The sequence below is a fragment of the Ambystoma mexicanum genome, chromosome 9 (assembly GCF_040938575.1).
Source record: "Ambystoma mexicanum isolate Mex_15411 chromosome 9, UKY_AmexF1_1, whole genome shotgun sequence".
In the NCBI taxonomy this organism is placed as follows: domain Eukaryota; kingdom Metazoa; phylum Chordata; class Amphibia; order Caudata; family Ambystomatidae; genus Ambystoma; species Ambystoma mexicanum.
In genome coordinates, this window is record NC_090931.1 from 436,062,416 (window position 1) to 436,079,452 (window position 17,037).

The 17,037-nt window shown below is 48.1% G+C and overlaps 1 protein-coding gene across 1 annotated transcript in view; it reads right to left on the bottom strand.

Moving 5' to 3' along the window:
- Positions 1 to 17,037, bottom strand: part of MMP28 (matrix metallopeptidase 28) — a 417,865-nt gene that overhangs the window by 98,623 nt on the left and 302,205 nt on the right. The window contains exon 5 of the mRNA XM_069614923.1: positions 4,782 to 5,024. Coding sequence (XP_069471024.1) covers positions 4,782 to 5,024 — 243 coding nt within the window. The remainder of the gene's footprint in view (positions 1 to 4,781; positions 5,025 to 17,037) is intronic.

Consider the following 17,037-nt stretch of genomic DNA (forward strand, 5'->3'; position numbering starts at 1 on the left):
ATGCGCAACAATGATCCTACTGCAACGCCCTTTTCTTGCGATTGGATGGGGAAAGAACCGTTCCTTAATATGTGCAGGGGACTTCAACCTCGTGCTAAACCCAGAGCTTGATTGGAAGTCATATAGGGAGGGGGCTCGCCCCTGGCAGACAGGAAGGGCTTTCACAACCTCATAGCTAAGTTCAGCCTGGTTGACGCATGGTGCACGCAGCACCCACAAGACAAATTTTACACATTACATTCCCCTCCTCACCAAAACTACTCCCGCATCGACTACATTTTTCTAGAAGGGGACTTGGTACAGCTCATTAGAAATTCCTCAATAGATGTCATTGGGTGGTCTGACCACGATATGGTCACCGTTGACCTGGACCTAGGCCCGGTAAACACATAGAAAAAAGATGGACATGCAATGACACATTACCTAAAAATAAGCCTTTTAGAGACACCGTGGACGAGGAAGTCCGGGACTTCTTCATAAGAAATAACAAAGAGGGAATCTCCCTAAAGATAGTATGTGAGGCAGCTAAGGCAACAATGAGGGGCTTGCTCATTACCCAGGGGGCGGCAGTTAAGCGTCTGAAACTTCTCAGAGAATCCCAAATCAAGCGTGAGATACAGGCCAAAGAAACTGCCGGAAGAGAATCAGGGGATGACTGCAGAACTCAGAGCAGACATCAGGAACCTTAGGCAGGAACTGAAAACCGTTTGGCAGGAAAAAGCGCTTACCTACCTGAGATAAGTAAAACAAAAGGTATTTGTAGGGGAGACAAGGCTCACACGCTGCTAGAGGCCAAACTCTAAACAAAGAGCGGACAGAGCAGTCCCTAAGCTTGTCTCCCCCTCGGGAGCCACTTTAATAGACCTTCCTGCTATCACTGTCTGCTTTGCGTAAAAATTATTTAAAAGTTATAGTAAATGGTGTGGCATCGTCTCAATTCACCCCCTGAAAAGAGGCACCAGGCAAGGTTGCCCCCTGTCGCCCCTGGTTTTCATCTTAATTATGGAACCCCTGGCTCAGAACATCAGAAACGACAGTAGATTAAGGGATTTGTTAGAGGTCAAGCTAGCACTGTTGGCAGATGATGTCCTGGCCTATGTAACGCATCCGGAACAATCCATTCCTGCACTCTTGGAACTGATTGAGTTCAGCGCCCAATCAGGGTTCTGTATAAACCGCGACAAAACCGTCACTCTACCCCTTCAGGGCGTCTCCCCCGGTTCTGCAGAAGACCCGGCAAACTGGTGCCTTAAAACAGCACAGAGCAGCATTCGATACCTAGGAATAACAGTAACCAAACAGTTCAGTGACCTGTATTCAAGCAAATTATACTCCGCTCTGGGCAGCCAGACAGAATGATGTAGAGCGCTGGAGTAAACTAAACCTTTCCTGGGTGGGCAGGTTCACCTCCATAAAGATGAATGTGCTTGCACGCCCTCTTTTTTCTCTTCCAATCACTCCCTGGTCTCGCTCCGAGATGCCTTCCTCGCCACGGTCAAAAGAACCCTCCTAGCTTTTCTTTGGGGAAAAAAAGGCCCCGAATTGCATACAGCACACTGATTCTCCCTGACTTCGGTGAATACTATAAGGCATCCGAGCTCCGGGTCCTAGTAGATCACATCTGTGAAACACCATACAAACACTGGGTCCGTTTAGAAAACTGCCTTTTTCCACCCTGCTACCTTGGCTGAATGGATGTGGGTCCCTTTCCGATCTATACCGCCTAGGATCCGAGACCATCCAGTACTGAAAGTCCTGTGGGCTATATGGAATGCAGACAACTCGGATATGGTCGGCACCACTAACTGGCCATCGCCGGCCAGATGAAGTTGCCCCCCCCCCCCACAGTTATAGACCCCAGTCGCTTTCAGCCACAATACGAGCAAGGCATTGTCAGAGCCGGCCAAATGTGGAAAGATGGTGTTTTCCTGTCTAAGGCAGACCTGGAGGAGGCACACCAGGGGTTAGTAATTAATCCTCTCCCGTACCTACAGGTCAAGGGAGTCCTTACAAACAAGAAATGGAAGGGTCAGCTCTATCGCCCGCTCACTGATTTTGAATCCATTTTGAACTCTCACAGCGGCACTAAAGGCCTCATAGTGAAACTTTATAGAGCCCTCCTGGCAAGGAGTCACCTGCCCCTTTCTCACTCCAAATCAAAATGGGATTCAGCACTAGGCTGGGTGTACAACTGTGAGAGGTGGGAGGCTATATTCAGGGCAGTGTGGAAGTCCTCCATCGCAATGCAATACAAAATGCACAACTGCAGACTCCTCGTCCAATGGCACCTAACTCCCCAGCGCCTGGCCAAGGTGTTCCCCCGCGCCTCCACACACTGCTGGAAGGGCTGCTCTCAAATATGCACACACTGGCACCAGTGGTGAGCTGCCCACACATGCAAACGTTCTGGAAAGAAGTCCTGGGCTGGATCCACCAGATAGAAGACATACATAGGAGACTTACTCCACTTCTGGCTCCGTTTGGGGTAGAACACACAAATTGAAATGACCAATATGTGGTCCTCCCGCATTTGGCAAGAAATCTGCTCCTAGCTGCACGAGAGTGCATCACTATAAAATGGAAAGCAAGTTCTCCTCCCACGCAAGCCGAATGGCTGCACAAAGCCAAGGAATTTACGACAGAGAGCCTCACGGCATTGGTCATGGACACTCACTCACATATAGACACACAATGGCTACCTTTCTTGGAGTTCCTGAGGGACGCTAACCCAGCGCCTTGACCCCCTTTGACTAAGCAATCCGCGTCCTGTCATGCTATTGGATCTGCCTTCTTCCCAGCCATCATCATAGCATGACAGAGATTTATTTATCCCCAAGACCTACAGACCCTACACCCCGGGGAGCGGGTCTGGGGAGCGGGAGCGGGGGGTGGGAGGGATGGGGTGGAGTCATCACTCTTCATTACTTTTCCGTACCCTTTAACTCTCTTTCCTTTTTCGTTTATGTCCTCTCCGGTTTTGTTGGGAAGTTATTAAAGATGTAACTTGTAGATCTATACCAGCATGTTGATATGAACTACTGCATAACAAGTTTATGTATGTTCTGTAAGATCTCAATAAAAATAATAATTTTAAAAAAGTCTTGATGCTGAAGCCTGGTGGGTTTTTTGTTGTGTCAAGGGGACAACCTCAAATTAAGTTTTGCTTTAACAGCATTTGTACATGAATTACCTAAAACAGTGCTGGTAGAGAAATTCGAGGAGCCAGGGAATTAGACCACAAGTCCATTCATAAGGAGCATAATTGTCCTCTACTTTTCTTTTAAGTGTAAATATTCCACTGTAATATATTGTATTATACTGTAAAGTGTGTATGAATTGGTAAAGGTTTGCAATAAACCAAACAAAAAAGAAAAATAATTGGTTACTTATAACATGCCTAATACCAAGAGGTTTCTAAGCGCGGACCCGGTGATCGAACCTGTATTGCTCTGCGTCGTCTTGCTTCCAAGGCGAGCATGATGCCCCTAAGTTATCCTCCCAAGACATGCGTAATAGTGGGCTAGCATTAAATAACGATAAAAAATAACTTATGGTTATTGGTACTAGCCATAGAATAAAAAAAACTGGGTTCTGAATATCTGAGGTTTCAGATAGCAGTTTGTAAATTTGCTAAAAAAACAAAAGATCAAAACTTTGGGAGTCTTCCTAGGCTAACATTTGAATATGAAGCGCAGGTGAACAGGCCCGTATCCGCATCATCCCACTGTATTACTACTCTTGCACATCCATCTGTACCTCGCTCAAAAGACCTGTGAGATGGTGCAAGACCCATTATAGGCTCAAAAATAGATTATTGTAGTAGTCTTAATTAATTAATAAATAAATCTGCAGTCACAAATCTTAGATCCGATAGTTCCAATATGCTTGTGGTTCCCAGAGCAAAGTTATCTGGTATCAAGTGAGCAAAGGTGCGTTCTTTATAGTAGTACCAAGACTCTGGAACTCTATTCTGCCAGATCTTAGAGCTATTGAATGATTAAGCATATTCAAAAAGAAACTGAAAACCTTCCTCTTCAGGGCTTCCCCTTCTCCGTTGGGCTTGTTTTGTTTCATGTTTTGTCATCTAATATCTAAGAAGGTTTGCCTTCTTCCAGTGCCCATATGCCACCGGGTCGTTTGGCTCTGCAGTACAAATTAATAAAGTAAAGCAATAGTAAAGTAAAAAAAAAGGTTCTCTCTGCACCATTTATTTATTTTATTAACGATATATGCTTCAGCTAGGCATGAAATTCTCTTCTGGTTACAAAAAAGTAAAATGAGAAGCTCATTGTTCAACAAAAAAGCAATGCATGTTCCACCGACATTGGAGGTCTTTGAAAGGGAATGGCGTTTACACACTTGCAAACTACTATGAACTTTTTCATATGCTCTGTGTGCGCCCGATTGTTGCATGTAGTATATCATTTGTGGTAGTTCTTGTTGAAATTGATTCATATTTTCTGTTATTGTGAGATTTTAAAAAATGAACACTTTTGTATGAGAGCTGCAGATAGAAATTGTTACTGAGAATCATACCAAAATGAATAGCTGTGCAGCCCAACCCCAGATCCGCAATAATTATTTCAATTAAAAACGACAAAAAATGAAAATTAAAAATAATTTCATCTCATAACTAGATCATTCTGCTGCATTTCCATCAAAGAACTTTCTAAACGGCAGACACAACGCATTCATGTTTGAGGTCACGCAATCAAGATTTGATGCAATGCAACATCTTATGTACACTTGAACCTCTGAAAAGCCTCTTCTCAAAAACTCACCATACAGGTTTTGTATAGATATGATGTCATCAAAGCTCAGTACAAAGTCCTTGCCAAGTTTTTTGTAGTATGGCGACATCAGGGCGCTCTTGGCAGGCGAGTGTTCCAGGCCCAGTGTGTGCCCAATTTCATGCGCCAGGACTATGAATAGGTTCCGGCCCTTGCTGTTTAGAGACCAGCGTTCGTCATTATCAAAGTGGGCCTCTCCCCGACGTGGAAAAAATGCATGAGCCAATGCCCCGCCTTCAAGAGAGCAAAACAGGGAAAAAGTCAAGAACAAAGCTTAGTTGGATGACAGCTTAACATGTTTCTTAATTATCAATTGAACATTAGCCTTTGTCATTAGAATAACAGTGGCTTGCAAGAGGTCATTTTATTCTATTCAATCCGAAGATCCGCTTAAATAAGGTAGTTGATTGGTTATACATGGATTCCAGTAAGAATGTAATAAAACATGAAATGCTGCATTCATTTGTTACACATCCAAAGCTGCCCATTAGCAAGTACACTAGCTCCACTGGGCGTATCATACATACGCTGATCCAGCGCTCGCGCTCTGGCCCTGATTCTAAGATGCATGCAAACATAGGAAAGTGTTCTTCCATCAAGTGGGAACACTTTCCTTAAAAGAACCATCTATGGTGGCAGCCTGGCAGCAAAGCCACCACTTTGCATGTGCATGATTTACTGCTTTACAAGTACCTACCTACTCTGCTCACCCAGCACCACATTTGCAACTACAAAAGTAGGGGCTAAAGTACGGCACCCAACAGTGAGGTGTCGATAAGGAAGAAAAGAAGCAACCTTCACTGCTCTGCTGATTAAGAAATGCATTTCCTTCATCATTATTAGCTACTTTTGCCATAAAATGGCGCAAACTAGTCTAAACAAAATGAAGCACAGGTATTAAACATAATTGTTACTGTTACTAAAAACACAGCATAACCACGATTTCTCAAGCTGCTGGTTACATCTCTACATTAGAGGATCTACAGGCTGAGTAACAATTTCGGTAATATAGAAATGTGTCTGGGCCATGGTTGAAGTAAAATCTGGTTCCTGCTGAAAGGCAAACTGGTACACGGATTACAAAGAGAATGGGTTATTCAATTTACATACTGTAAATTTACATGCTGTAAAATGTATCAGGAATGTTTCAGTAACTAGCAAAAACTAGCAAAAGTACCTGTACTCTGCACGTGTTCTGTAGACAGACATAATAACACGCTCATCAATTGTTAAAAATGAATGACCCTGTAGGTCGCTGTTCCGAGTCGCTTATCACTTGATGTGCTTTGCACACTGAAGTGAACTGCACTGAGAATGGTCGGGTGGTTCACTGATATACCCCGGAGCAGACGTGGAGGGGAGAGTTGATGTGCTGCAGCATACTGGGACCACCTGTGCGCTCTCCCCACCGGTCACCTCACCCTAGCGTGGTGCAGTGTGTTGCGCTGAAAATATCTCAGAAATAGTGCATCCTAGGACCTTGAACCATAGTTGTAAAGGTCAAATAGGGAACTTTGAGTTTTGTTCCTAACATTGAGACGCTTAAAATGAGCTCGCCCTTTTACGACCACATTGATGTTTCGCCGATGTTTCGTCTCGTCTCACGTGTGACGGGGCTAAGATCTCAGGTGAAGGGGTGGGCTGTCAAAATATCATGCAGCCAGTAATGTGCGGAGGATGCTAACAGGTGACTATGCACCATTTGGTGCAGATTGGTGGAACGGTGTGGAATTTTATAATGGAACAAACTAACATAATTTTGGCTTTTTATATATAGATGGAGGAAGTCACGCGTCTCTGAGGCAGGGAGCCTTTGCTACTGTCCCTCCAATATTTTTTTTTAATATGAAAAGTATACACTCCATTACTTTGATGGTGCATCAGCCAATCAGGAGCCCCCCTTCCATTTCCATGACCACCACCCCCGGGCCACAGCCAACAAAGCAGCGCAGGCAGTTTTTTTTGTATTGCTATTAGCACCTCAAGCGTTTGCCTCTGGGTGCTAATCACAATAATCACGTGTTCTGTGGGCTTCACCAGCACGGACGGTAACGGCACCAGGACTCGGTGTTAAGGCATTAGGATATAATTAAAACCATATTAAGCATTTGGTAACCTCCACTGCAAGACATCTAGTTTCCTCAATAGGAATTCCTAGAAGCTGTTCTAGAAGTCCATTCCATATCATAAAAGGAACAAAGGGTGAAAACTGAATTACCTCAATGTTTGCACCAATGTAAATATACCTTAATTATATGATAATCTATATCGCCTCTATGCCGAATCCTCAGTTCCATTTTGAATTGTGACAGTTCTAAACGTGTCTCATTCTAATCTCAATGACCTCACATCTTAAGCATGCGAGGTTTCCAACCTATCCTGGAATTTGTCATCCAGACTTAAGAAGCCTTTCATTTCCATTGTTGTCCAACCCCATTCATCTTTCACACAGTCTATTCTTGAGGCAACTCTGCCTTTAGACACAGCCATCCCAGAGTTTGCCCCGTTGGAAATATTGAAAGGTAATCCTGTGCAAAATGTCACCACATGTCAAGAGCCACTTCATCCCATCTTGCGTCTACCAGGCAGCCATTACCTATTGTTTTTGGAAACTGCCATGCTTGCCTCCAGTCCACATCCATGGGCCTTCCTTATTGAATCTAAATGCAACCAAGCCAACACAAAACACTACTCTCCCCTGTCTGTATTTTCCCTTCCCTCCGTCTACAGCACTTTCATACCCACCTTACCCCGCTTATGCCCCCTGCTCTTTTTCCCCCCATCTACCCTTTTTTCCTACAAAGTCTAAGGTTTGGATGTCATTGGTAGGGGCACAATAAGCCAACCGCTAGACAGGCCTCCATGCAACAAGAGCAGAACAGTGGTGATCTGGAATAGAATAAAAGCTTTGTAACATAACATACTGACGAAGGTCAACCATGAGGAGAACAATGAAAGAATGGGCAACTGACCATTTTCTTCAGACAAAGGAAAAACGGGAAGGGTCAGCAGGAGCAGACAAAAAGCATCTTCAGAGATGAGACATACCAACCATGACAAGAGCAAATACATGAGCTCTTCTTATACCACCATAGTGACACTGAAACAAGCCCAAAGACTCAACATTTACCAATCCAATGTCAGAAAAACAATACCACAATCAAAACAGTAAAACGTAAACACAATAATGCCACAAATGCACACAGAAAGGCAGACACTGACAAGACTATGTAGTGTCAAATAAATGAAGACAGATGGTCCCCCACTCAGGTTCCAAAGGAGCATAAAGGTACAGGAGCCACAAAGCAGATTAGTTGCAAATGAGACAACACATGCCGCACACCAGAAAGTAGGTGAGCATATCAATAACGCACAAGTAGAACCAACAGTGAGGTTGCCACAGACAGGTGAGCAGCCAATGCTTCAACAGATACTTGACATGGAAACCAAAAGCTCACTTGGAGAAATGCCCAGAGAATTCCACAGTCAACCACATGGAACCAACAGCAAGATTGCCACGGATATAGAAGTAGATCCTGAGACAGCAGATTCTACACATGAAAAGAAGTCAGTGAGCACATGAATATCGCACAAAGGGCCTCATTACTAGTACTGTGGAGCAGGTAAAAGTTGCAGTAAAGTGACAGCAAGTCTGCATTAACTGCACCGCAGTGCTTTGAGTTGGGTGGTATTGTGTGAGATTTACCTCCAGCTTCATGCTGGAGGTAAATCTTCCACCTTCCACCAAAAAGCGGCATAATTACTGTGGGGCAATTACCGCTGGCAGCAATTCTGACGAAATACCCATGGACTCCAAAAATGGAGACGTACACCTCTACACCACCACTTGCAATCCTGTGGTAAAAACCAAAGCAACTAGTAGTAAGAGTAATCAAGTTTGGCAGTAATTCGGCAGATTAACAGCAGACTTTCCACCAAACTCGTAATTAAGCCCAAAGTATGCCAAGTAAGAAAAGCAGAACCAACAATAAGGACAGGCAACAGTATGAAGATGGATCATACTGTTTATGCCATGCACAAACAGGCAGAACCACCAATAAAAAATGCAAGGGTTGATATGATCACACAGTGTGCATATCACACCAAAGTATGTTAGTCGCGTATATACTCATACAGTATAAAGCATGAAGTTGTCAACATATTTAAATAGAGTTGTTCTGTTTCATCGTATTTATGGGTAAAGATGGTTGTTTACGAGTACCCATTGTGATAAATATACAGGATCATTAGATCTATATTTGGGTAAAAATCGCTTACAATGGTAAAACCGCAACACAAAGCACTTACATTTTAGATTGGATTCAGTTGGAGCCGGTACAAATACTGGGCTGTACAGATTAATAACTCACCCATGCTCTTTCTCCCAACTCATGATCAACTAGCTTGTTAATTCGAATCGAGCCCGTAAGCGAGTAAGGTGTTGCTTGGCGAACACAGAAATAAAGGGTCTAATTCGATGTGCATATGCGTGAAAGTTAAAAGACGAGGAGAGAACCAAAGCATCTTAATCTAATGAGTCCTTTATATAATATAAAGACCAGAAACACTTAATCCTACAAGCTTACAAAAACTGGTTGCCCATAAGAAATCTATTTTATTTAAAAACGAAAATGGGTGGTGGAGGGGGGCGTGGCTTGGAGCCATGGCAGTCGGAGCAGCTCTGTGAAAGCTCCCGGCTGGGCCACGCGCCATTTCACTATGCTCTGGTGAGAAATTGACTGAAGTATTGGTCTGCAGCATGTTTGATTGCTGATGCTGCACTGCTGATCCTGGCCGACTTTCAGCCCTCGAGCTCAGCGTTTTTTCGGGATTCAGGCCATGCGGCAGGGCGGCAAGATGGCGGACCCCTCCGGGGTAGAGAGAAGATGACGGCAGCAGCGGTTTAGGGAGGACTGATCCTTCGAGGGGCACTTCCGCAGCGGTCTGTCAGTACTACATCCCCGGGTGCAGGTCTCGTCCCGGGCGCAGACCGAGCAGTGGGGGGCTCCCGCGCCCGAAAGCAGTGCCTCTGGAGCGCCGCTAACATCATACGCGGCCCGAGTCTCCTCACGCCCTAAACTGCAGGAAGACTGCATCACCCGCACAAAGCTGGGCAACGGCGCCGCCGAACAGCATATGAGGCCCGAGCCTCCTCACGCCCTGAACTCGGGAAGTCGGCACTGCCGGAACAAAGCCAGGTAGCAGAGCTGCCCAACATCATATGCGGCCCAAGACTCCTCACGGCGCCCCCACCTCAATGGGGGTAGTGGACTCTGGTTGTAAGCCATAAGGGGAGCGGAGGGCCGAGGGACCGGAGGTCCCCATCGCTGAGGTAGTCGCGGCAGTCTCCCGAAGTGGCCAGCCACCAGCGGCTTTCGTGCCCTTGCAGCACTGCACATCATCGCCCAGTGAATCGGGCTGCTTGGCGACCCCCCCCCCCCCCTCACCTGCGTCTGCACTGCTGGAACAAAGCTAGGCAGCAGAGCTGCCCAACATCATACGCGGCCCGTGCCTCCTGCAGGGGCACACCATCCCTCGGCAGCTACATATAGCACCCGCCGGGCAGCAGCACAAGCTTTAGCTGCCGGAAGAAAGACATCCCGGCCGCTTCTTTGAGAGAACCGACCTGCTGGGGCGGGCCTATTCACCCTCATCCGGACAGTACCTGCAGGGTGGATCTGGCCGATCTCTCCCTGGTGGAGCTCACCATCAATGAAACACACGACCACAGGGGGGCCACGGTGGACACAGAGCAACGCGGGTTCTGGGGCACGTTGGAGTGGATTGCAGCCCGGGAGGCATGACTCTTGCCTCCTGCCCCAGGACAGTCTCATCTGCACCACAGGGAGGAGGGTGGCACAATCAGGGGGTCTCTGGCAGAGGGGGACCTCCCGGATCTGAGTCTGACGGATACAGGAACCACACTGGCCTCCCGCACACCCCCCTCCAGTCCATTTGGGGGCTCAGTCGTCGAGTTGCCCAGCACAAGCCCAGCACCTCCCGGACCCCTGGGGTAACCAGCTACTGCGGCTGGGTCCTGATCTTCCCCCTGGTTGGCTGTCTTGGGCCCTGTCCTCATCAGCTTAACTACTTCACCTTCCATCAGACTGCAGCTTTATACTAACACAGACTTACACAGAGGGCGAGTCGGCCCTGCCGTGACACCGGCAGATCTCCGCCTGGCGTGTACTCCACTAAAGTCGACCACGCACACCTGGCTACAGCTTTCTCAGTCTTCTGGCCTGGGGTTGAATGCCCGCTTGACTTTCTGCCTTGCAACATCAGTGTACTGCACCCCAGCCTGAGGCACGGACCTGAACTCATAATGGCTTAAAAAAATCAATCAAGCAAGCAAGCAGACGTTGCAGCTTTATTATCCACCCCAGCATCAGGTAGGCCCAGGAGAGGGGACCGCCTGGAGCCAGGGGAAGCAAACGCTGAGGGCATGCACGTGGACCTCTAGGACCTTCTATCAGCATTTACTAAAGAGTTCCAGAAGGGCACTGAGGAAGTGAAAGGTACAATTAGTGCTGGATGCGAGAGTGGGGGAACTGGAGACAAGGACGTCAGAGGCGGAAACCACCCTTTGTGAGCATAGCCAGGAGATTGAGAAGGGTACAGGCAGGCTGGCCGTGTTGGGAGGCCAGGTGCAAGGCCCTCGAGCTTAAGCAGGAGGACTCAGAGAATCGCTCCCGTCGCAATAACATACGTCTGAGAGGGACCCCCACTTCTGTCCCGGAGGCTGACCTGGAGCGTTATGTGAGTGACCTCGTCCGCTTCATCCTGACCCTGCCGGATGACTCTCCCCTGGTGCTGGACAGGGTCCACAGAACCAGAGCCAGATCCAACTCCTCTGTCCACCGGACGTCCTTGCGAGACTGCACTACTTTAAAGTTAAGGAAGAAATAATGTTGGAAGCAAGAAGTTCCCCTCGAATACTGTTCAGGGATGCCTCCATTTCCTTGTATCAGGATTTCGCCTCTGTTACACTTCTGAAAAGGAAGGCGCTGAAGCCAGTCACGGAATGGCTGGGGGAGAAAGGTGTCCCGTACCGCTGGGGTTGCCACACTTCCCTGACATTCTCCTGGAACGGGAGTGTCCGCCATATATGCAATGTGCACGAGGCCGAGAGACTGCTACACCCGGATGCAGGGGAGGGGACCAACGACGAGGGTGCACCCTCTGAACAGGAGGAACCGCAGGACTCCCACTGATCCTGGTCTCGAGTCGAGAGGCGACGTCAGAGGATCAAAGGCCCCTCACTCAAAAGCAAACAGCCCAGCAATGATGGCTAAAGCGGGGTGGCACTGGACAGCTGGTTTCTCGGAACCGATAAGCGTCACCTAGTGGACTAGACGCTTGCCAAAGCCTCTGGCCACGCAGCGAAACCCTTGAAGCAAGTCCACGCACCAATCACACATTCAGCTCTCATCACCTCTGGCTGGGCCAGAGTGCCTCGACTTTAGAAGGAGGCTTTGGCCCAGCCGGGTGACCAAATTTTGTTTTTTAAAGGGGGGGGAGAGGGGTTGGCACCAGAGAGGGGCACAAACTATCAATACAGGGTGCAGCCTAACCGACAGCTACCCATACAGGATGGCGAAAAGTGGAGAAAAGCAACACTAATTATCCGCAACTCCAGCACTCTGGGATAGGGTCACCCACTAAAAATCTAACCATGATCACATGGAATGTCCAAGGCCTGAACTCCCCCAGGAAATGGAAGTCCTTGGAACATCGTCTAGCCCAACTTGAGGCAGATATTGTTTGCCTACAAGAAACCCATCTCTTGGTCTCAGATGAGCAGCAAATCAAGTACTGAAGATTCCCCAAAAGATACTGCGCATCCTCTGGACAGAAGAGAGGAGGGGTGGAAGTCCTGCTCAGCCAATCGGCGGTTCTGTCAAAGGTCACAAGCAAGCGAGATCCTGAGGGTAGGTTCTTGCTGATCAAGGGCCTCTTGGTCGACTCCCAATCACCATTGCAGCGATTTACTACCCAAATGACACCCAAGACCGCTTCCTACGTAGGATTCCCCCAGTTATAACTACCTTCGTCGAATGCAAACTGCTAATTGAGGGAGACTTCAACCTCACCCCGGGCCCCACCACTGACAAGACCCTGCCGCCCACTGGATCAGATTTCTCGAAGGCACCGGGGCTTGCGGAATTCCTGAGAGAGACGGGAACGATCGACGCATGGAGGCTGGCGAATGACAAGGTCCGCGATTACACCTTTCTCACACTTCCATAGGGGTCTCTCCAGGATAGACCACCTACTCGTCTCAAGTGTCTGTTCCCCTGTATCGTGGAAATCCACATAGGTCCAAGGGTACATTCTGACCAAGCCCCAGTGATAGCACAGCTCCTAATGGAAGGTCTACCAACGCTGCCGCAAAGGGCTTGGAAGCTGCAGGACTATCTCCTCTCGGATAGAGCAGATAGCCAGGAACTGTCGGAAGCTTTGGTCAACTACTTCACAGAAAACACGGGCAAGAGATTGACAAGGCTATGTGTGGGACGCTATGAAGCCTGTGATCCGAGGCGTTGCCATAAACTGTTCGGCGGCACACAGGCACAGGCACCAGCTCAGACTATTGGATCTGGAGACAGATGTGGCAGAGAAAGAAGCGATCCACAAAAAACGCCAATCGGTAAGGTCGTGGAATGAACTACGTAAAGCTAAAGTAGTCCTTGAAATGCACCTGGCAGATCGGACAGCCCGAGATTTAACATACAAGAAGCAGTAGTACTACCTGAATAGCAACAAGGCCAACCACCTGCTTGTGTATAAGCTTAAGAAAGTACATACCAGAAACAACATCACAATCCTATGGGACCGAGATGGGAAACCTCGCTGCTCGGACCTCGAAAAGCTGGCCATCATGACCGCGCACCATAGGAATGTGATGTCAGGGACGCCTGCATGCGCGGAATCACACGTCGATTACCTGGAAGCGGTCCCGAAGTTGCCTTGCCATCCGCAGACCGACTCCCTGGAAGACCCCATATCCCCGGAGGAGGTGACCGAAGTGATTCGCTCAATGAAGAACACGGTCCCTGGCCCAGACATTCTGCCCGCACCATATTATAAGAAATATGTCCACATCCTGGCCCCCCCCACCTGGCCTCTCTTTTCAACACCTTCCTGGAAACGGGCTCTGTCACCCCTTCCATGGAGGAATTCGTCACGGTCCTGATCCCAAAACCCGGGGCAGACCCGGAACTCTGCTTGTCATGCAGCCCCAACACCCTGATGAATGTGGACTCTAGAATCTTCTCGAAACTCTTAGCACGCAGGCTCGCCGGACTCCTCCCGGATCTCATCCATCTGCACCTTCACGCTTCATCCTGGGCCGCAACACCTTGGACAACATCAGACGTATCCTAAATGTCATCGAAACGGCCAACAGAACTGGAGTGGAACTAGCAGTGGTATCGCTCGATGCACACAAGGCGTTTGATATTCTGGACTGGGGCTATATGGGGGAAACGCTGTGGCAATACAGGGTGGGCCCCAAATTCCTGAAATAGACGATGGCAAACAATCAGCAGCCCATCACCATCCTCAGAATTAACTGCGTTATGTCCCCCAGAATTGGCATTACAGAGGCACTCGCCAGGGCTGTCCCCTGTCACCTCTCATCTTCGCACTGTCGATGGAGCCATTCGCTTCCAGGATCCGACAGAGCCCTTTGGTCCGGGGACTCAAGTTCAAGAACGTAACTTATAAAGCAGCCATATATGTGGATGACGTGCTGCTGACACTATCCCATGCAGGCACATCCCTTGTGGCATTATGGGAAGTGCTGAACAGCTTTAAAGCAGCCTCCAGGTTCTCGATCAACCCCACGAAGTCTGTAGCATTGGGCATTAACATTTCTAAAGTAACGCTGGACTCTCCGTCGGCCAGTCTCCTTAACCCGTGGGCCAGATCCCACATCAGCTACCTAGGCATCCGCTTACCCAAGCTAGTGGAACGCACTTATAAGCTAAACTTCCGGCCCCAGTTCAATGATCTGCAGTCAGACATGTCCCGCTGGCAAAACCAGGAGATAGCCTGGATGGGGAGGATTACGGGACTAAAAATGAACTTCGTTTCCAGACTGCTCTACCACTGCCAAGCCCTTCCAGTAGCAATCCCCAAGAAAGACAGGCAGAAACTAGAAGCATGCATTCTAAAATTCATATGTGGGGGGGCAAGAAGCCCTGTGTTGCCAGGTAAATCCTGCTCAGGAGCCCCTGATCTGGTGGCTTGGGGGTGTCCCAGGTGGAGAGGTACTGCCTAGCAGCCCAGCTCTCGGCAGTGTTTATGTGGCAACCAGGCACTAAGAAACCCAGTTGGCTGAAGCTGGAGGAGGACTGGAGCTGCTATCCACTGGAATCCCTTCCACACATCATATGGCCTAAGCATCCCACAAACGCCGGGCCCATCATGACGACTAGGAATACGGTGAATAGTTGGAAGCAGGCAGCCAGGAAATGGAAATGCAGGAGCACGGTGGGTCCGCTCTCTCCGGTCTGGAAGAACCCGGACTTCACCCCAGGGCTAGGGCAAAAGGTATTTTCCAAGTGGAAGGCAGGCGGCTTGAAGTGCGTGGCGGACTTCTACGAAGGGGACACCCTACCCATCTTCGAGGACTGCAAAAGGAAATTCCAGGTCTCGGAATGCGAGAGATTCCGTTACGCCCAACTCCGACATTGGCGGTCACACGACTCGATGAGAGGACATGGGCACAGAGAATTTACAGCGCTGGAACGCACACTAACAGCAACCCTACCCAGGGGGAAGATCTCGACCTTGTATAGGTTTCTGGACAGGACAACCTCTGATTTACGGTGGGAGCGAGATATAGGCAGAGAACTAGACATGGCTAGCTGGAACCGCATTTGAACGAGAACTCATAAGACCTCCAAATATGTCACAAATAAAGAGGGGGCCATTAAGGTTTGCTGTAGGTGGTACATCACACCGGAGATTCTACATAAATGCAACCCCACCATACCGCCACACTGCTGGAGAGGCTGCGCGAACACAGGAACGTTGTTCCACCTCCTTTGGTCATGCCCAAGGCGGAAAGGTTTTGGAAGGAGGCCCTGGAACAGATCCGATTTATCACAGGCCTAACGATCCCGTGGGATCCGGGCATTGTCCTGCTGGGAGACACAGGCGAGGGACAATTCCCGATGATAGGCAAACTGGCAAATCTCTGCACGCATTTGCTTACTGCAGCTAAAATCTCAATTGCTAGGCTGTGGAAACTCCCGGAGGGCCCAGCGATCCCTGTGTGGTGGGTAAAGCGCAGGATATTGCTGCAGCCGAGAAAAATCACTGCCCTCCGCTTCGGCAACAGAAGCAAGTTTTACAGCATTTGGTCCCCATTTTTAGACTATTTGCAGAAATTTCCCGGAGTAGCCAGACAGCCACCATCCCTCCGCTGGTTGACGAAAATTGACTAGTCCCCCCATCCCCGACCGTGAGAATAGCTGTCTAACCCACCGCCACCAATGAACTTGTTCCCTGTAACTTTGACCTGAGACTGTTGCAACCCCTCCCCCCGGTCTACCCCAGAGAACCCCCCCGTCCCTGTTCACCTCAGTAGAGGGTATGTTGATTTCTGTTTATGTTATACCTTAGAATTATGTCATAAAGAATGGTGAAGCTCTTGTTATTTACAAATGCCAACAAAAAGACTTGTTGAAAAAAAAAACGAATATGGGGAGCTTTTGAGAGTTATTTCTAGAAAGTGGTCTCTGATCATCTCAGAGGAGTAAAAGATCCCTTAATAGTAACTATTGAAGAAGTAAAATAGATGGAGCATTTTAAATAAAAGTTTGGTTTATGTCAAAATAGGCATGTGCCGTCGATTAGGGTTATCCTGCCAAGGGTACAAACGATTTTTTCTCATGAGTAAATCAGCTACGCAATTGATAATATTAATAGCTCCAGTGATTATTAAAAATAATCTGGAATCTTGGATGCTGATATTCTAGGAGCTCTTTAAAAGAAACTGCATTATTAAATCAAGGATCCCAGGGTCCTGGTAGGAAAGTATTATTGTTGATATTTATGAAAAGGGTTAGAGGGAAGACACTAACAACTATAGACCTATATCACTGCTCGATACTGCAGCAACATTTTTTGCCTTCTGTGTCCTACAGCGATTGAACTCTTGGTCCAGTCTGAACAACACAGTTAAGATCTCTCAAATGGGGTTCAGAAAGGGGGTTGGCACGCAGTTTTGTTACTT